At 41.3% G+C, this 22,103-nt stretch overlaps 1 protein-coding gene across 11 annotated transcripts in view; it reads left to right on the top strand.

Moving 5' to 3' along the window:
• The window catches only part of tnrc6ba (trinucleotide repeat containing adaptor 6Ba), a 149,218-nt gene that overhangs the window by 71,855 nt on the left and 55,260 nt on the right, over positions 1–22,103 (top strand). For 6 of the 11 annotated variants that reach the window (XM_078531788.1, XM_078531789.1, XM_078531795.1 and 3 more), the window contains one exon: positions 19,487–19,574. In XM_078531788.1, the coding sequence (XP_078387914.1) occupies positions 19,487–19,574 (88 nt within the window). Of the gene's footprint in view, positions 1–18,505; positions 18,647–18,826; positions 18,870–19,486; positions 19,575–22,103 lie in introns of those variants that run through there. The other 5 variants (XM_078531791.1, XM_078531794.1, XM_078531793.1 and 2 more) reach the window with 3 other exon arrangements.

The raw sequence follows: 22,103 nt of genomic DNA, 5'->3' as shown, positions 1-22,103 counted from the left end.
GTGACAGCACAGTGGTACATAGTCTGGAGGGTGTTGCCTTGGGAGCCCTCAACATTGACTCCAGACCCCATGAAGCCTCGTGGTCAAACACTGGCAAGGAAACCTCTTGTTGCATGCCACCTACTTTTTAAAAATTCATTCACGGGATGTGGGCTTTGCATTTATTGCCTATCCCTAGTTGCCCTTGAGAAGGTGGTGGTGAGCTGCTTTCTTGAACCGCTGCAGCCCATGTGGCGTAGGTACATCCACAGTGCTGTTAGGAAGGGAGTTCCAGGATTTTGACCCAGCGACAGTGAAGGAACGGCCGATATATTTCCAAGTCAGGATGGTGAGTGACTTGGAGGGGAACTTGCAGGTGGTGGTGTTCCCATCTATCTGCTGCCCTTGTCCTTCTAGATGGTAGAAGTCGCTGGTTTGAAAGGCGCGGTCGAAGGAGATTTCAGGGGTTAAGTATCAGTTAGTTAGGGCACAGCTGGAGTAATGTATACAACTGTGGTCACCACATTACAGGAAGTATCAGACTTATGCTCTGCAGTCCTGCCGCATCCAGTTGCGAATTGTGGTGGACAATTAATTGGAGGAGGAGGCTCCAGAAATATCCTCACCCTCAAAGATGCGGGAGCCCAGCACATCAGTGCAAAAGATAAGGCTGAGGCATTTGCAACCATCTTCATCAGTCAGAAGTACCGAGTGGGTGGTCCATCTCTGCCTCCTCCTTAGGTCCCCAGCTTCATAGATGCAAATCTTCAGCCAATTTGATTCACTCCAAGAAATGGCTGAAGGCATTGGATACTGCAAAGGCTATGGGCCCTGACAACATTCTGGCAATAGTGCTGAAGATTGGTGCTCCATAACTAGCCACGCCCCAAGCCAAGTTGTTTCAGTACAGCTACAACACTAGTGCCTACCTGGCAATGTGGGAAATTGCCCAGTTATGTCCTGTCCACAAAAAGCAGAGCAAATCCAAGCCAGCCAATTACCCCAATCATCAGTCTACTCTGAATCATCAGCAAAGTGATGGAAGGTGTCATCATCGACACTATCAAGTGACACTTACTCAGCAATAACCTGCTCAGTTTGGGTCCTGCCAGGGCCATTCAGCTTGACTTCATTGCAGCCTTGGTCCAAACATATATAAATATATAAAAGAGCTGAACTCCACAGGTAAAATGAGAGTGGCTACCCTTGACAAAAGGCCGCATTTGACTGAGCATGGCATCTAGGAGCTCTAGCAAAATTGAAGTGAATGGAAATCGGGGAAAACTCTCCATTGATTGAAGTCATACCTAGCACACAGGAAGTTGGTTGTGGTTGTTGGAGGTCAATCATCTCAGTCCCAGAACATTGTTGCAGGAATTGCTCAGGGTAGTGTCCTAGGTCCCAACCATTTTCAGCTGCTTCATCAAACACCTTCCCTCCATCATAAGGAGGATGTTCACTGATGATTGCACAGTGTTTAGCACCATTTGCAGCTCCTCAAATACTGAAGCAGTCCTTGTTCATTTGCAGCAAGATCTGGACATCATCAGGCTTGGGCTGATAAGTGACAGGTAACATTTGAGCCACACAAGTGCCTGGCAATGACCATTTCTAACTAGAGAGAATCTAACCATCTCCAATTGGCATTCAGTGGCATTACCATTGCTGGATACCCCACTATCAACATCTTGTGGATTATCATTGACCAGAAACTGAACTGGACTAGCCATATAAATGCTGTAGCTACAAGAGCAGGTTAGATGCTGGGAATTCTGCAGAGAGTAATTCGCCTCCTGACTCCCCAAAGCCTGTCCACCATCTACAAGGCACAAGTCAGGAGTGTGATGGAATACTCTCCACTTGCCTGGATGAGTGCAGCCCCGACAACATTCAAGAAGCTTTACGCCATCCATGACAAGCAGCCTGCTTGATTGACACCCCGTTCACCATCTTAAACATTCACTTCCCCCACCACCGATGCACAGTGGCAGTAGTGTGTACCATCTACAAGATGCATTGTGGTAACAGCACCTTGCAAATCTGCGAGTTTTAACACCTCGAAGGACAAGGAAGCAGATGCATGCGAGCGTTTCCCTCCAAGCCGCACACCACCTTGACTTGGAACTCTATCACTCTTCCTTCACTCTTACTGGGTCAAAATCTTGGAACTCCCTAACAGCACTGTTGGTGTCTCTATAGTACATGGACTGCAGTGGTCCAAGAAGGTGGCTGACCACCACCACCACCTCACGGGCAATTAGGGATGGGCAATACATGCTGGTCTAGCCAGCAACACCCTCATCCCTTGAACAAGTTTTTTTAAAAAGCACTTTGAGATTCTGGTGGCTGTGAAAGGCACTATATAAATGTAAGTTCAGTTTATTTATTTTCCTTTTAATAGCAGAATTGGCAGAATAGCAGCTGATGCACACTTCTATTTTCAGGAGCAAAATTAGGAAACGCTCCTACACACACAGGCTGGTAGAAGTTTGGAACACTCTTCCACAAATTACAGTTAATGCTAGGTCAATTAGATTGTAAATCTGAGATTGACAGATTTTTGTTATGCAAAAATATTAAGGGATATGGCATGACACTTTGCGTAGAACCATAGAAAAGTTACAGCACAGAAGGAGGCCATTCAGACCATCTTGTCCATGCCAGCCCGAGGACACCCAGGTGGCCTTTCTAATCCCACCTTCCTGCACCCGGCCCATTGCCCTGCAGCTTACAGCACTTAAGGTGCAGATCCAGGTACTTATTAAAAGAGTTTAGAGTTTCTGCCTCTACCACCAACTTGGGCAGCGAATTCCAGACACCCACTACCCTCTGCGTAAAAAAGTTCTTCCTTATGTCCCCCCTACACCTTCTGCCACTTATCTTGAATCTATGTCCCCTGGTTCTAGCATTCTTCACCAAGGGAAACAATTTTATCCTGTCCACTCTATCTATTCCCCTCATAATTTTGTACACCTCAATCAATTCACCTCTCAGCCTTCTTTGTTCTAAGGAAAATAGCCCCAACCTATCCAATCTCTCCTTGTAGCTACACTTCTAACCCTGGCAACATTCTTGTAAACCTCCTCTGCACTCTCTCCAGAGCTATTACATCATTCCTGTAATTTGGTGACCAGAACTGCACATAATACTCCAGTTGTGGCCTCACCAGTGTTTTATACAATTCCAACATTATATCCTTAATTTTATATTCTATACCTCTGCCAATGAAGGAGAGCGTTCCATATGCCTTCTTTACAACCTTGTCTACTTGAACTGCTGCCTTCCGGGACCTGTGTACTTGTACGCCAAGATCTCTCACTTCATCTACCCCTCTTAGTATATTCCCATTTATTGTGTAATCCCTGTAACTGTTTGACCTCCCTAAATGTATGACATCACACTTCTCTATGTTAAAATCCATCTGCCACTTTACCGCCCACTGCACCAACCCATCCTGTAACATGTATCGCTCATTCAGCATTACCAAATCAGTGCGTCTGGACATTTATCTCATTGCTGAATTTAGGACCTTGCTATGTGAAGATTAGCTGCTGCGTCTCCCCACACTGCAATGGTGGCTGTGCTTAAAGGTACTTCTTTGGAGAAGTACTTCAGGAGCTTCTGTGGTTATGAAACATTCTACATAAATGCATACTCTTTCTTTCTGTGGCATGATTTCAGACGTGTTGATGGTATTCTGCTTCCTCACCCAAGTGCCCGTTCTTTGTTTGAAACAAAGTGGTGAACATTAGGCTATTCAACCATGGGAAGGGGGCAATACACCCAAGGCTGTTTCTTTTTTCTGCCCTGAATAGCATGTAGGCACATGCTCCAGCAGGCAATTACTAAAGTCTAGCAGCAATGGGGACAATGGCTGTTTTTCTTTTTTTGTCCCTCCTTAATCCTGGGGTACTGTATTGCAGTGTTCTGACTGCTTTGCTGACTGAGATCAGCTGATTCAGCACAAACTAGCAGTTGATTATATTTCATGTGCAAGTAAGCTGTCCTAGAGTGATCGTTAACGGAGATCCGAGGAATGTGATGATCATTGCCCTTTAACATTTGCTAAAAATTTTAAGGGTTTTATTCAAATCCTGGTTTACTTGGTGTAGATTCGCATCCCTTTTGCTTTTGATGTAGTGTACTCCATGATAGTATCAAGGAAATTAAAAACAATGGTATTTTTTTTAAACTGCAGAAACCAGCAACAAAGATGCACTTTGCCTAGAGAACAATGGCAGGTGGCAGCGATGTGCAGCAAAATAATCACACTGAATGCATTCAGGTGATGTCATAAACTGCAAGGGAAGCTTTGAATGGTTACTTTCATTGTAGCTACTGTCGCCCACCAATTGTTTCTAACATAAATCGCAGAGATAATTAGCACAACAAAAGTTAAGTCTAAACTGCTGTGAACTCTACTTTCAGTTTGTTCAACAATGATACAGCTGTCATGGTAGATATTGTCTGAGGGTGTTCCATTTAGATACTGAATAAATACTACCGTTTATCCCAAGCATTTGACTAGATTTGTGGGAGAAGTGTTTTTTATAATACAAATGCATGAAGCTGAAATGATTGCGTAGTGCTTGTTTTTACATAATACCTTGTAAGACAATAATTGCATTTATATACATCTAAATACAAGTTCTGTTTAATGAGCAACCTATAAATTATACAGATGGAATGAGTCTAATCTCTGCACTGTATTGGATTAGCTCACCCAGTTGAAGTGAGAGTGGCAAGCGCTACACATTCAAAACACACAAGTTGTTGAGGAAAGGGGGTGTAGGGGTTGCATGGGGAGCAGGGAAACTTAAGTGTTATGTTTCTGATCATTATTCAGTGATTGCTTTTACAGTGTGTTTTCAGTGAAGCCAAGGAGACCGTGATACCTGTAATAGGGATGACTAGACACCAGAGCTAACAGAGTTACTGTAACCCAGCAAAACATGCACCTTTTGAGAGATTTGTTTTGGTGGGATGGCAGGGGGAATGGAGGAGTAGAAAGGAATATCAACTCAACATTCGAACATCATTGCGACTCTTGTCCTGCTACCAGATAATACGTGAAGAACTGCTGGTATAAAATATTCCCTGTGTGATTATTGCTTTATGGGTATTAGTTGATACATTTTTTTAAGGCAAGGTAACATCACTGTCTTTGGTTTCTTTTCCTCGTGCACCTTCAGTTATGTAGTGTTGTTCGTTTGTTGCCAATTGCCTGATTGTACCTCTGTGTTTAGATATGAGCTAAATGTAACCAAGAGGAAGCTCTTTCAAAACTGACCTTGAGGTTATGTTGATGCACAGTGGTTATTCTATAAGTTGGAATCCTGAATCCTGACACTGAGCTAGAAATGTGCAAATCACATGAGCTATAATGTGTGATATGCCTGGCTCTTAATTCACCCCTGCCCCTGCTTTCACCACCACTGTCAGTAATAGACCAACAACCTTTACTACTTCAACCTATTTTTTGTTTAAACACAGCTCAAGGGCAGAATATACTGTTGTACTGCTGGCTGTTTTCGCAGCTCAAGTGGATGCATTAGAAATATTTCACACACCCACTGTTAGTTTGAAATCTTAGTGATGGTGATTTTCCTTTCAGTGGGGGTGTGGCAGAATGTTGGTCGCACAGTAACTAATGGAGCTGTATTTTTGCAGTCGTGTTGGCCCATTTTACTGTCATTCAGGGTTTGAATCCTGTTTGGAGACTACTCTTGTTTGTGACCGATGCCAGAAAAATGGTTTTATAGCAATATATTCCTTTTGAAAAAAAATCTTTGTTTTACTGAAAAATCCTCACGATTATACCTCAAACTACTAGTTGGAAGTTGGTGGTGAGAATAGTATGTTGATTTATGCTAGTCGATATGCGCAAACTTTGTATTTTGACTTTTCAGAGGAATCTAATTTTGGATATTACTTAAGGCGCAGTGTCATCTTGTCTCAACTTCTGATTTGTATTGCTGCAGCACTTTCGTAACTGGAACAGCTGGGTTCAGGTTGCTATATATATCTTGCTTTCCTTTACCGTGCACTCTGTAGCCTAACAGTCTAAGGGAGTCTGCAGAAGTTTTTGCTGGTGCAACAGAATGTCTCAAATTTGTCTACACAATTAACTAGCCTTAGTCCCAGTTTTTATGGGAGTCCTTCATTACTTTGCACGGAGGCTGACTTCTTCACATGCAAGCCAGATTACTGAAAGGGACAAGGGAAAATCTGCTGAGATCTAGAATAAACTTTCATTTTTACAGATTCACCTGAAAGGAGAAATGAACGGATAGTATAGTTCTAAACCATGTGTTTTTAATGTGAGACAAGTATAAAGTTCAACTTTTTTCCAAAAAATTACTTTATTCATGAAATTTTTAAAAGTACATCATAAAAATTCAAATTTGACATTACATAAAGTATAATACAAATCAGTTTCTTTCAATACAGTATATGAGGTGCCTCACTACACTTGCCATTGCAGGCTATATTTACAATGTACATTTATATTTCATGTCAAACGTTCTGTGGTCCATACACCCCTAGGGATTTTACACAGGTATAAAGCACACCTACTTCCAAAAGCTGCAGTAAAATCTGAATGGAGTGAAGCTGTAGCTTGTTATTTCCCTCCATTGGTATGACCAACCATATCATCATGGTGAGTGCAGCATGCCACAGAGGTCACTGGTTTGATCCCTGGTCCAAGCTGAATTAGCTGATTTTAGCCGAAATGGCAGTAAGGCACTACTCTATCTCAGTGGTGTCACTGGCATAGGTCATGAGACAGCATGGAATGAGGTATAATAGTGCTTGCACTGATTTTCACCCGAATTCTGTGTACACACATGATCTCAGAGTGTTTCATTTCTAGTGTCTCCTCCTCATTAATAGGCTGGTGTGGCTTTAAGCAGTCTTTTTTCCCCATTATTAGAATTATTTTAATAGATTCCATAGCAGATAATAAATATTGAACTGTTGAGACTATATAAAATTATACAGCCAGTGGGGCGTTTTAGAAATTAGTTTGATAAGTAATCCATGACTGGAGAGGATACCATTCCCTCTGAGCTGAGCGATATCTAGCCAAAGGCTGACCTGCAAGATTTTTTGGCTAGGCTACCTAACGTGCTGAATCACTGCAGTGATCCACTTGGAATTTCTTTTAATTTTCAGGGCAAATACATTTGCATTTTCCCACAAGCATTTCTTGTGTATTTTCACTGCCTCCTTATATGTTTCCTTTAGTCACTCTTTAGTTATTTAGAAATGTCCTGAACTGAATAATGATCTACCCAATGTTTTCTGATGTAAACATTGAATAACAATACATGCAAAACCACTGTCCATTCACTCAAATTCCATAAGATTTGTGATGCAAAAATAGCCAAGAATCAATGTTCATAATATTAACTGGTGAAAGTGTGAGAATGATGTTCCCTACTCACTGTCCTAACTGAGATGTTAAGCTTAACGCCACCATTAAAATAGACTGAGGAAAGTCATGAGTCCATTAAGCATTCCTCCATAATATTGCAGTGGTCATTTTTCAGCTAAAATCGACACGTTTTTCAAAAAAAAGCAATTCCTTTATATTGTTTGTGGTGAAAAATATACAGTTTCTCTTCAGAAAGGAATTTGTTTTTTCTAGCATAAATGATTCTTTTCTGCTCATCCTCATTGCTAGGATATTGTGAGCTATAGTCAGATCCAAGAGTGTCAGCATCTTGTGATAGCCTAACGTACATCAAAACTACATGACATTCCTCAACCCAGAGATGATCCTTCCCTGGTTCTCTTTCATGGTCAGCACACCGCAGAGTTTAATTTCCTCTATAATGCATGGGCTACTCTATTTGTTAAATTTCTGCTCTGCATTGAAACAGGTGTTCATTATTTGATTATATAACAGTGGAACTCAAATCCCTTAGCCATTTAGCTCCTTAATGACATCATTGGGTGAATATACTACCTGATGTTGGATTTCAGCCCTGTAAATGCTAAGTTAACTGATCTCATCTGTGGAGGTGGTTGACTCCAGTGTTTTGGTGTAGAGATGAGGGAATAAGCTCTTTCTTACTTATTCATTGCCCCTTTTTGGAATGGGGTGTGATAGCAGGTGAGACCACAGTTGAATTTGGCTATGATGCTCTCCTTCCACGATCAAATATCTTGCTGATCCTAATGGCCGAGGTTCTTGTCAGAAAGATTTCTATATGGGTGAGGTCCTGGAGGTCATTGGTGAGTGCATTAGAATTGGCTTCCTGCAGCCAGTTAATTGTTGATGTGAGAGGCAGAACTCTAATCTGTAACCTGAGAGCCCTCGAGATGAGATCCTAAGGCATAAGGTGTACTTTTGATGGTGACCAGGTGGCACATTATTGAAGAGTTAGGATCAAAAGCATGGAACTTGTTACAGGCTTGGACAAGAACATTATTTGTTTAAAGAAAAAAATGACTGGGTTGCTGGGATTTTCTTGGTGCTGACAGTTCAGTTTTAGTGGAATGGCTGCTTACAATTGTAGTTCTGATTTTTGAGTAATTTCTCCAATCACTGTTGTCACAGGTTTTCAGTGAACTGTAATTTTCATACCAGGTCCACTTGGACTGCTAAAAACATCTAAAGTGCAATTATAGATTCTTTCCCTCACAACTTGAGATGTGCCCTGAAGAGAGCATCTTGAGTTGTATACGGTGAGGGTCATCTACTGATGGCGGAATGAGATAATGAACTTGAGTATTACAGTATAAGTGCATGAAGAAATTAAGGTATATTGGTGTAAATACGTTTTCATTTATTTCATGTCGATATCTCATTTTTATTATATTGAAATATTTTTATAGTCGCCCTGCTGAAAGAACGAGGGAATAGACGCTCTTTCCAGGTCTTTACTGGTTATTGAAAGATGCAGAAAAGAGGAGCATGGGTGCATCAATTGGTTTCTCTATTGTCTCCTTCCTTTCTGTGAAGTTGTGCTTACTTGAGGTGGGGATTTCTTTTCCTTTTGGTACAGGTGAGGCAGCCTTCTCAGTGGTAGAACAGTAGCTTGTTTGATAACCTTGCCAACAGGGTCTCACTTCCACTCTGATGGGCACAGCCTTCAAAATAATTAGACCATTTCCATTGGCTGTTTGTTATTCTCTGTTCTGTCTCCTTACTGTAAGGTTGCTGAATGGAGTTCCTGGATTTAGAATATTTTCTAATATGAATTCTCTTCAATTTTGATCAGGATTAGACTGCTCAGCTTTATTTTACTTCGAATCCTTCTCCCAAATGGAACAGTTCATCCCGTCTGTCTTGGATTTGAACCCATTTCTCCAGTTCAAGAACATTGATCTAATGTGCCATGCCATCTGGAAAGATTGTTTGAGAAAATAGCATCCAGTAGCCTTCCGGACATTACATTTAGATTTTGTAGTGCTAGCTGATATTTTAAATTACCTTGAACTTCAGTATTCTGCCAATTATGCTAAGCTTGTACCTAAACTTATTCTATGATAATTCTGAGCAGAGCAGGAATATTGAGTGTTCAGAACAGTGATTGCACTCAAATTCATCCACGCCCTCTGGAAAACAATTTCTAAATGATACATTCTGAAAATAGACACCAGTACATTCCTCCGCTCCGCTGTGTTTTGTTCCCACTTAATATGCTCCATGGTTGACTTTTTTTCTTCATTAAGGGGAAATGGGCATTTGGGGCAAGGCTATCATTTATTACCATTCCTAATTGACCTTGAGAAGGTGGCGGTGAGCTGCCATCTTGGAACGGTTGCAGTCCATGTGGTGAAGGTGCTGTTAGGTAGGGAGTTGCAGAATTTCGATCCACTGATGAAGGAACAGCTGATATATTTCAAAAGTCTGAATGTGGTAGTGTTCCCATGCCCTTGCTACTGTTGTCCTTATAGGTGGCAGAGGTCGCTGGTTTGGAAGGTGCTGCTAAAGAAACCCTCATGAGTTGCTGTTATGTATCGAGTATGTTGATGGGATACTCTTCAGCCAGAGTGTTTTGGTGGTGGAAGCAGTGAATGTTTATGATGATGGATAGGGTCCTGATCAAGTGAGCTGTTTTGTCCTGGATGGTATCAAACTTCTCGAGTGTTGTTGGAGCTGCACTCATCCAGGCAAGTGAAGAGTATTCCATCATATTCCTGACTTGTGCCTTGTAGATGGTGGAAAGACTTTGGGGAATCAGAGGTGATTTACTTGTCACGGAAAACCAGTCTCTGACCTGCCATTGTAGTTAGTGTTTATGGGGCTAGTCTAGTTATAAAGTTTCTGGTCAATGGACAATAGGGGTTTTGATAATGGTAATAGCATTGAATGTAAAAGGGAGATGGTTAGTCTCTCATTGGAGATTATCATTGCGATAACTTTTATGGCAGAAATGTTATTTACCATTTAGCTTAAACCAAATGTCAGGTTTTGTTGCAGGTAGGAATGAACTGCTTCGTTATCTAGGGAGTTGAGAATGGAACTGAGCGATCATCAATGAACATGCTCAGCTGTGACCTTTTAGTGGAGGGAAGGCCCTTGATGAATCAGCTGAAGATGGTTGGGCCTACTATCCTACCCTGAGGAACTCCTGCGGTGATGTCCTGTGGCTATGATTGACCTGCAACACCCACAACCATCTATCTTCCTTTGTGCTAGATATCATTCAAACTAGTAGTCAGTTTTTCCCTGGTTCCCATTGACTTCAATTTTATGAGGGTTGCTTGATTCTACGTTTGGTCAAATGCTGTCAATGTCAAGGACAATAACTCTCACCTCAGGATTCAGCTCTTTTGTCCATTTTACTCTTAAGTAATTGCTTATATCAGCAGATGGACTTAGATTGCCTTCGTTCTTCACCTCGTGTCAATAGAGTGCATCTGTCATAGCTTAGTAGAAGCAATAGGCACAAAAATCCCCTTTTTGCAGCTTGAAACATTAAGATAAACTATTTTGCAGTTTTCCTATCTCTTCCGCATTGTACCAGTTTCAGGTCAAGAAATATTCTGTGCTGTGGCCTCTCCTGATGCAATTTTTAAAAAAAAATTCTTTGGGATGTGTACGTCACTGGCTAGGCCGGCATTTGTTGCCCATCCATTGTTATCCTTGAGAAGGTGGTGGTGAGCTGTCTTTTTGAAATGCTGCAGTCCAGATGGTGTAGATACACCCATCGTGCTGTTAGGAAGAAAGTTCCTGGATTTTGAGCTGGTGACAGTGAAGGAACAGCAATTTGGTTCCAGGTCAGAATGGTTTGTAGCTTGGAGGGGAGCTTGTAGGTGGTGGTGTTCCCTTGCACCTACTGCCCTTGGCCTCTGAGATGGTAGAGGTTGTGGGTTTGGGTGGTGCTGTTGAAAGAACCTTACTGAATTTCTGCAGTGTATCTTGTAGATGGTACACAGTGCTGCCACTGTGCACCATTGGTAGATGGAATGAATGTTTAAGATGGTGGATGGGGTTCCAGTCAAGTGAGCTGCTTTGTCCTGGATGGTGTTGACTTTGAGTGTTGATGGAGCTGCACTTGTCCAGGCAAGTGGAGGGTATTCTGTCACACTTTTGACTTGTGTTGTAGATGGTGGACAGGCTTTGGGGAGCCAGGAGATGAGTTATTTGCTTCAGCATTCCCTACCCCTGCCCTGCTCTTGTAGCCACAGTATACGTGGCTGGTCCAGCTCAGTTTCTGGTCAATGGTAACCCGCAGGACATTGGTAGTGCAGGATTCAGAGATGGTAATATCATTAAATGTCAAGGGGTGATAGTTGGATTCTCTCTTGTGGGAGATGCTCATTGCTTGGCACTTGTGTGGTGTAGATGTTACTTGTCACTCATCAACCCAAGCCTGAATGTTGTCCAGGTCTTACTGCATGTGAACACAGCTTCAGTATCTGAGGAGTTGCGAATGGTGCTGAACATTGTGCAATCATCAGCAAACATCCCCACTTCTGACCTTATGATGGAAGGAAGGTCATTGATGAAGCAGCTGAAGATGGTTGGACCGAGGACACTACCCTGAGGAACTACTCCAGCTGTGTCCTGGGACTGAGAAGATTGTCCTCCAATAACCACAACCATCTTCCATTGTGCTTCGTATGACTGTGGAACCTTATCTTTTAATTTCCTCTTGCTTTATGTGGTAAGGAACTGCCCTGACAATTCCCAGATAAATTGTATGTACAAATGAATGCCATGACGTACCATGTTTGAACTCAAGAGAAGACAAATCACAGTGCTTTCTAGCATTATTGTGGGGAGATGCCAGCAGACCTAGGCCCTATCAGAAAGAGTGCGAAGAGCTTCCCAGCAGAAAAATCACAGAATTTTTACAGTACAGAGGAGGCCATTTGGCCCTTCGAGTCTGCACTCTCTCCCTGAGAGAGTATTCCACCTAGTCCCAAACCCCTGCCTTACCCCTGTAAGCTTGGACATTAATTCTTTTCAGGTAGCAATCCAATTCTTTTTTGTATACCTTGATCAAACCTGCCTCCACCACTCTCTCCAGGGGTTCATTCCAGCCTCCAACCACCCTCTGGGTGAAAAAAAAGTTTCCTCACATAATTTTTACTCCTTTTGCCAATTATTTTGAATCTGTGCCCTCTAGTTCTTGATGCTGCTCCGCACTGAATTTTCAAGTACCTAATTTCAGGCTAGCTTTTCAATTTTTATGTGACTTATACTTTGCAATGGAAATGCGCTCAAAGAAACAGGAAATATGGAGGAGGTCTCACTGAGGATAATTTTTATAAATTAATTATAATTAAAAAGACCAGAAAAATAATTTTGTTTCCTGCTATCCCTGAAAATCCAGAAGCAATGTGAGAGAAACCACCCCCACCCTGCAAAACAAGCTAAATTGGAGGGCACTTGCATTTGAGAGTTAGGCAAGGGTGGGAACAATTTTGAAAGCGGAGAATTGTTCTGATGGACAGTTTGATGGATGGTCATCAACAGAAACAAGGAGACTCAGGAGAATTGTAGTTGTGCATGTAGCTCACTTAACACCCAAAATTCCACAAGTTTTAAGCCTCATGATCTGGTTGCACATTTCAAGCTCCGTTAGTGTGAATATTTATTTTCCATGTGCGTACCCAGTGCTATTCACCCAGTTTTAAATCTCTCACGACAGACATTTCCTAAAATGCAAACTGAACGCAGGCTAAGATGAAAGCAGTTTTTGCACTTACCCCAGGAGATGACATTAATTATTAAGGTTAACAATTAATTTTGATCAGAAACAAAACAAATATGCCCCTACCTTTCACCAGCCTGACTTTGGACTTGGTAAACGAAGGAACTTATGACCATTGCAAGGAGTGATAGGGAAGCTGCTTTTATGCTGTGATAAGATCTCTGCCACTGCTATAGATACCTAGGTCTTACACAGCCGGCTGAAAACCAGCAATAAGCTTGTCTGAATGGATTTGCCAAATTGGCCTATTTGTCGCGGTGTCTGTCCCCCGATTCGAGGATCGTATCAACTCAGGGTTGCGAGTTTCAAACATGGGTCTTCATGTAACTGAACAGGCTGATTCTAGACCCGCATATCTTTGGGATATGGGGAAGAATGTCCCAAGAGGTAGTGGGATCTGGAGTACAGGATTTGCTTCCTTTTCTTTCCTTCTCTGTCACCGTTCTGCCTCATCATTGAGATGTTGTGACTCAAAGCGTGTTGCAGCTTGTTGGACAAGTTGTCACCATTCTGAACGATTGATAGCTAGCTCCTCCCAGTCATTAACGTCAATGGCGCCATGCTTCAACGAGAGAGTTTTCTTTGTCCTTCCCCAGAACGTTGGCCATTTGAGAATTGGGATAAAAGGACCTGGCAGGGAAGACTATCGATCAAAGTTGATTTTGCAGGAGTTTTGTTGGAGTGCTTGTGGAGCTGGCTTCCAGGAAGACACTAGCCTTAGTTTTATGGCCCTCCCATCGAATCCGGGGGATTTGGCAGAGGCGTTGCTGATGAAATTTCTCTTGCGCTCTTACGTGTTGTTGATCCGTCAAGGTCTCACTGCAATACAGGAATGTGGTGACGACAACTGCTCTGTACACTAGGACTTTGGTGACTTGTAGAGGTTTTTGTTGTCACTCACTGCCGTAGTTCGTAGAAGGCTGAACTGGCATAGTTGATCTGGTGTTGGATCCCCTAGTCTCCTAATATGTGAAGTGCTCAACATATTCCAGAATTTCTCCTTCAACAGAGATGGGAGATGGAACATTTGGCTGGCCAGGTGTGGGTTGATAGGAGTTTTGTTTTGGCAACATTCAAGGACATGTCGAGTTTCTTGTATGCAGAATTGAACAGATCGAGAGTGGCTTGCAAATCTGGTGCAGAGTGGGCAACGACATTGCAGTCATCCACAAACTGTAGATCATGTATAGGTATTGTCAAGCTGATGCAATTGCACATTTGATGTAGAATGGTGTTAAATTTCAAAATTCATTTAAAGAACCTCTTCTTCTGCCAGTCCATTAACTTTAATTACCTCCTAAGTTGCAAAGTGCAGTTTTTTTTGGAAATCGAAAGTACTTGCTGTTATTTTCTGGAAGAGACCATCTGTTCACAGCGTGCGTGTACAGATAAGAGGCAAATTATATCATGGAGGCTTAAGTGAGCAGAAATGCTCTTGCATGTCTCAACTCCTCATTGCATCATGCCATATATCCCATTACCAGAACCCCTTTTTAAACCTTTTCCACTGTTTTCAACTTGTTTCGTGAACTTCTAAGACTGTGCAGTGACCTGCATATAGCCCAATGACAAGTAAATGAAAACTAGGAAATTGTAATGTCCTGTTTTCAAACAGTAATTTCACAATATGAAACCTTCAGTTTTAAAAACATTTCCGTTCAATTGCACAGAGCTTCCAAATTGTTTAATTGTAGTAGGTCTTTCCAGCAGGCATAGAATACTTAATAGGCATTGTTTCAAACAGTTTAAGGCTGAATCATAAAGGCCAGGAAAGTCTCTGATGCTATTGTTAGACCCGTAAGTTAGCTAATGTTCAGGAGGGGAGCAGTTGGGGCGTTTGACAAGTCAAGATGTGGCTTCCACTCCATTATCCAGAACCACTCGTACAATAGCTTAATGACGAGAGCTTTAATATTAGTTAACTACCTGTCTAATGTCCTCACTAGGTTTATTTAGCAAGCAAAAGGATTTCCCATGGCATTACTTCACAGGTGGTTTCGGATTTGAAGCACATTGTGATCTTTAGCTGCTGAGTTCAGTTTAAGTGGTTTGTACCTATAATTTTGCTGATGGTTGTTTTTCCTAGTGCAAGTAGATACAGAATGAAGGTCTGCAACGCTTGTTAGTAAGCAAATAGTGTTGGGAGTCTGAAATAGAAGGGTATTTAATTATGTGTAGAGTAACTCCCTTCTGGTTTTAGTACCCTAACAATAGCAGATTTGAGACATTTGCCTTTAACTGCTTCTCTAACTTCCAATATAACATCCATGAAAAGCAGCCATCTGTATAACACTATAGAGGCTGACAACCAGTGGGGAAATGAATCTGCCTCACATTCTCACTCATTCTCTAATGGTGACTCCTCCAATCTTCCTTTATTGGTGGTTTATGAAAATAGCTTTGAACATAATTTGATTTTGAAAACATTCCATGCTAGTCATTCCTGTCAAAAATGTGGATTGCGCACACAGGCTTGTTCAAATCCAATCACATTTCTTCTCATTATTCGTTCTAGGAGTCCTACGTTTCTCTCCCTCTTCCTGTTGTCAGTGTCATCAATTCCCCATTTGGTAAACATGGATAAAATCCTCCTCAAACTTTTACTTTTGCTTTGAATTGAGTTGAGAATCTATATTACATTCCAGCCTACTTTGTGGAGTAAGCAGCTATGTTAATTATTAATTTCAACACTTAGAAATATTCTTCAGAGTACATCAGGAAGTTGGGTGGGGGGAGATCATTAACCATAGGCACATGTTTTTGGATGAACACTTCAGGATATGCCCATTACAGACGTTTTATCCTGGAGTATTTGTATAACATTAATGCCACAAAAACTATTAACAGAATATTAAGAGCAGGAACTTTGGCGTGTCTTCTCCTTGCTAGCCTAACGATACTGAAGCCCTCACCATAGATTAGCTGTCACAGCACAGACTACAGCTAGATGACATTTTCACAGCTGCCACCCACTCCTTCGTTCACCCTGTTCCAATCACACCCACGAGTTTTTAAGGTGCTGAGGAATTTCAAATGAAAATGAGGTTTTAGTAATAGGACAGAAAGCTGGGTTTTCTGTTGTGGATGAATGAGTTCATGTTTCTCAAATTGGTGCTTTTGAATGTTGCATATATGCTGCTATCTGTAATGTATTGTCATTGCACAAAACATTCATTTAAACCAGGCCTACTCAGTAAGATTCATTGTAACAGTGATGGTGTGAAATAGTGCCCCTTTTACATTTAATATGTGTGATGTCTGTCTCGTGTGCAAACGCTTCACTGAACTGCTATCACAGCAGCTTTCAGTTTTTTTTGCAACTTGCAAAGCAGGTCCGTGTAAGCCATTCTTATTGCATGTTACTAGCTGGAAAAGCTTAGTAGTAAAGTTCCTGTATCCAGCACTCATTGAAATAGGCATTGATGAAAAGACGAGTGTGTTTTTAGAAGAAATAACTTTTTTTGACCAATTTTTCAGTCCACAACTTGAGGATCATCACTGCTGGAGAACATGAACACTTTCCTGATTTGGCTATCCAGTGTCAGTGTCTGATGAGGTTTAATACAGAGTAAAAATCCCTCTTCTCTGCCCCAATAATTTGCTTTAACCACAACTTCAGAACATACACTAGTATGGCATTTTAATTTTCCACAGCAGCCATCCATGTGGTTTCTGAGGGAGATTGCCAATTAGTACTGCATCATGGACTGTTATCTTCTGTGGAGTTGCATTTGCCTGCATCTGTCTTAAGACAATCTGAATTAATTTCCCTCATCCACCCACAGCAGCAGGCTGTCTTTCTGTCAACCGTAGCTGCCTTCCATTTGGGAGTACACGTGAGGTGAAAGGATGAAAACCCACTGTACATCATCCTGAAACTTTGGGTACATAGTGCACAAAGTGTCCATTTGCTTTGTTCCCAGAAGTGCTTAATTTGGCTTCTCTGGCTTTTGTACTAAAAATTAAGCTTTTTAAAAAGAGCACCAGTGTGTCTTCTCTGGTGTGGCACACATCAATTGGAAGGGCAACTTCAAAAATTCACTTCATAGTTTAATGGCCAGAGCCTGCAACTACTCTGTGACAGAAAAAAAATCGCAAAATTAATTTGGGGAGTAATGGTAACTTGACAGAAAAGCAGGGCCAAAACTTGTGACAATGGATTGCAGTGTTCAAGAAGTGCGCATGTAAATGTGGTGGCTGTATCTTTGACCTGTACCTTTGGTGGAATGTAAGTGGGAGAAAAGTTTTGTAGAAAGGTAAAAGGAATTAACCACTGGCTCAGGGAAAAACCATAGACTTCACCACTGAGCCAGTTAATTTCCTTGTTCAATGAAATGTAACAAAAGGGAGAAATTTCACAATAAATACATTCCAATGTCTTCTGGTCTCCATACAATGACACCTGCTATAAGGGTTTGTTTGGATGTCGGATGGGGATAGGAGTGAGTTACTCACAGTTTAAAAGCTTGTCACTGTCTCGGGTCACCCATGAAGAGTGACGATTTTGGGTAGGTACCAGAACACTTCCAGCACCTAGCCTGACATGAGTTTCTGCTGTAGGGTGAGAATAAATAAGTTTAAAAACTAGTAAATTGAATAATCTGGAGGTGATATTTGCCACAAGCTATATATATTTCACTTTTCTATAGAAAGTATTGCAAAAATCCTAAGTATTGATTTATAACTGATTGAAAAGTTTATATAAAATAAATGATGTTCCACCCATTGAATCAATAGTAATTCAAGCCATCCAAGACAACAGCAATTTAGAATATGGAGCCAGCCAAAAAATCTGCTCACAATCTAGGATGCATATATTTGCGATAATTTTCATACTGAATGATCCCCACAGCCTGTTCTATCTGGGACTCATTCCTTTTTTAAAAAAATACTGTTGTTTGAAAATTCTTGAAGCATACAACGTGTTTGCCTTCTTCTGGAAGAAAGACATTAGCAAGTTGAGTAGTCATCAGTATATTTACAACCCTCATTTAAAGGGAAGGAACATAAGGAGTACTTTTTGTTCAAAACAAAGTTGATATAAAAAGATCACCCTCCTCCCCTATAAACAAAAGCTACAAAATATGACAACATTGTTTAATTTCCCTCCCTTACTACTTCTGTCAAGTTTTGGATTTGGTTCAATTTGTAGTGACCTCATTCCTGACCTAGAAGGTCACAGAATCACAGGATTGTTACGGTCTAGTAGGAGGCCATTCGGCCCATCGTGTCTGCACCTGCCTTTTCCCCGTTACCCTGCACATTGTTTCTATTTAAATAATCATCCAATGCCCTCTTGAATGCCTCTTCATATTGTTGTAGGTTTAAGGTCCGTGGAACTTCAGCATAAAATCTAGCCTGATTCTCTGCTGCAATACTGAATGAGTGCTGCTGAGTCAGAGGTTTTAATCCCTCAGATAAGAAATGAAACCGAAGCCCTATTGTAATACCATGAGAAAAGGGTATCAAGAGATATGGAGCTAAGGCAGGTAAATAAAACTGAGGTGCAGATCAACCATAATCTAATTGAATGGCAGTGTGTTCGAGGGGTTGAATGACCACCTCCAATTTCTATGTTTCATTAATACTTGGTTCTCTATTTTTAATGAATCCCATTTGTTTACTGCATGGCTTCTAATAGCATTCCCTGGCTTTTTCTCACTTGACAGCTAGAAGAGCAGCACTGAATCCCATTCTTGCAATATCCCACAGGTACGTGAGTCGAATGGAAGCCCAGATACACATGAAGCAGCAAGTCTGCCAAGGGCACAGGCTGGGGAAAAGGGTGCTGCAAATGACTCCCAACTATAATACTTGTGGCTCTATAAATTCCAAGCAAACTATAAGTAGTGTATTTGTAGCATGAACTCTAACTGCAATTTAGTGGTCCTTTGCCTTCATACAGTATGACTTGGAACTGATATTTTGATAGTTTGGGCCCCTTCTTGGCTGATTTTTGTTCCCTGTGTCAGACCAGTGGAATTTTCACCTCCTGTAAAATATTTATTGTTTGCAAGGAATTGTGAAGAAATTGACCACTCTCTTAATCAAGGGGATTATTAAATTTAATTGTGGCTGCTTCCAGTCTAGTTCCTAAAAATCAATTGACAAGTGAGTATGTGATGGAAAACTTCAAAGTGAAAATGCTAGATGCACACAGCTGGATCTGCAAAGAAAAAGACAGATTAACCTTTTGGTTTCCAGGTGTTGACAGTCCTACTTTATAATTCCAGCCTTTACTGTTTTTGTTTCTCTGTTTTGAGTGCTTGCAACTATTGTTTCCTGCTTTAAGAAAGTAACGGTTCTCCTTTTCATGCGGTCCTTTACAGAGAGAAGGAAGAAGAAAAGGAAGAACAGTTAATGGAAGAAAAGAAAAGGAAAAAAGAGGACAAGAAAAAGAAAGACGCCACTCAGAAGGTGAGACCGAAGGTCTGCTTCTTTCACTATTGTGTACCCGAGCATAGCTTTCTTAACAAATCCCCTGCTTCTGTTAGTAAATGTTGCTGGTTTGCATTGCTATTTCTGCACTTCTTTGGCTCTGTATACCTGTTGATTAGAATGGGTTTCAGACACATTAGTGTACGACTTATCCAGATGGATGAAATTTAGCAGTATACAATTAGGGACACATAAAAATACATGATCAAAATAATTCTGCATCTATCTGACCAGTCCCACAACTGATTAGCTCTTAATTGCATATTCCCTCAAATAACTGTCTAATTCTCCCTTAAATTTTCTGCAGTGTTAATCTCCCAGGAGTGTTCATTCCTCACATTTGCCACCGCTTGCATATTGCAGTTAAATCCCAACTCCTCTTTTCACCTAGAATCCGCGTTCACTGTTTCTGACATTTGTGGCAATCTTCAACATATATTATTAGAGTCCAGTCTATTTATATCCTAAATAATCTTCAGATCCCATGAGCATTGTCTCCCCAATATACAACTTCTGGCGCTTCAGTCTCTTAATATCACTATCTTTTTGATTGTCCTTTCTTATAATAGCTTCTGGATAACCTTGCTATAATATGGTAACCAGAATTGCTTATGGAACTCCAGGAGTAGCTGTATAGTGCTTTTTACAGACATGGTATCACATTTTAGGATTTGTGCTCTGGCTATACATCCTTCAAGCTAAGCTTTCCACAATGTTACTGCTCACTGCACTGTATTTCTGTGAGCTGACCACCAATACCCTCATCATCCCCTGTTGAGGCCGACTGCAGTTACCCATTTAGTTTATGTTGGCAATGTTTATTTCCCCTACCCAGAGCATTGCCGTACATCTATTTATACAAATTACAATTTTCCACTCAAGTAATTTTCCAAGCTATCCAGATTCCTTTGTATGTGGTGAGCACAATCCCTATTAGTGGAATTGCTGCTCCACCCCCAATTTAGTGTCAACTGCAAACTAAGTTTTTTTTTCTGGCCCCAGTTACAATTTTTTAAATATTTGTTCATGAGATGTGAGCGTTGACGGCAAGGTCAGCATTTATTGCCCATCCCTAGTTGCCCTTAAGCAGGTGGTAAGCCACCAATTACATTTATGCTCTAAACACAAATGGCCTTGCTAGTTGCTGTGTACCATGTTCTCACAATACCATTCACAGCAATCTTTGCGATCTCTAGTTTTAGTCATTTTCCTATACCCCTCCAATGTTTGTCCACACTCCATGCTTTCCAATGCTGTGGATTGATTGCTTGTACGTATGAACGCAAGAAAAAGAGCAGCAGTAGGCCATACAGTCCTTTGAGCTTGCTCTGCTCTTACTCTGATCTTCTACCTTAGCTCCACTTTCCTGTCCCGTCTCCATTTCCCTTGATTCCTTTAGTGTCCAAGGCTCCTTTAGTGTCATGGTTTTAAATATTTTGCTGAAATAAAATTCTTATCACATCCACAACATTTTCTTCAACAAGGTCCGTTGTTCCTGCAGAGCAAGATCTCTCTCCCATAACTCCATGCTATCCTCCTAGCTGAAGAGCAATGTTTAATATCTTTTTTGGGGTGCCTTCTAATACTTTACCCACCCCACATGTCAGGCTCCCTGGCTTATAGTTTGATGTCACTCTATCTTTTCCTCGTGTTCTCTACCTGAAGGCAGGCCCGACCCACAACCTCCCACCATGGGCAAGGAGGAAAGTCCTGAATCCATCCCAGCCAGAATGGGGATCGAATCCTATGCTGTTGCTGCCTTTCTGAGCCACACTGGGCCTTCAGCCAACTGGCCCCTCAAGGAGTTTGAGTTACTGTGGCAGCATACACTTTTTTACATGCATGTTGTAGACTGGAGCTATGGATAGCGATAGTCGAGGCTCTAGTTTCTTTTTATCACATCGCTGACCAGAAATTTCTCCTCTTACCACCTGCCATTGGAGTGTGTTGGAAGGATTTGCAAGTTTACACTCAATCTGTTTAACCACATTATGAACACACCTTCCTTGGCCACCAAGTCCTGCAGTGAAACTTGAACCTAGATCTATTGGCTCCAAGGCAGGGACGCTACCCACTGACCACAAGACCCTCATGGCAGTCTACACCCCTTTTAAAGATTGGTGTTATGTGACCCCCACCATCCCCTTACTTATCTGCTTGCTCTGAATATATTTATAGAAATGGTTGATGTTACTTTTTAACTTCTCTGCTATGCAAATCTCATTTTATATTTTGGATCATCTAACCAGTTTCTTAACTTCCTTTACCCTGTTCTAGAATTTGTTTCAGCTTGCAAAGCTACTTGTAGCTTTTTATCTTGGTGACAATTTCTTTTTGCTTTTATCCCTTTATCTTCTATTGCTGACATGAGCCTTTTCCCTGTTTATATCCCTGTGATGTGGTCTATATCTATTCTGTGCTTTATGTATAGTATTTCTAGTACAAAGTACACTTTGCAGTTCTCTTCTAACAATGTTATTGAGTCATTTTTCATGAACTCGCCCCTTA

This window comes from Cetorhinus maximus, chromosome 29 (genome assembly GCF_964194155.1).
Source record: "Cetorhinus maximus chromosome 29, sCetMax3.hap1.1, whole genome shotgun sequence".
NCBI lineage: Eukaryota > Metazoa > Chordata > Chondrichthyes > Lamniformes > Cetorhinidae > Cetorhinus > Cetorhinus maximus.
This window is presented reverse-complemented; position numbering and strand designations above follow the sequence as displayed.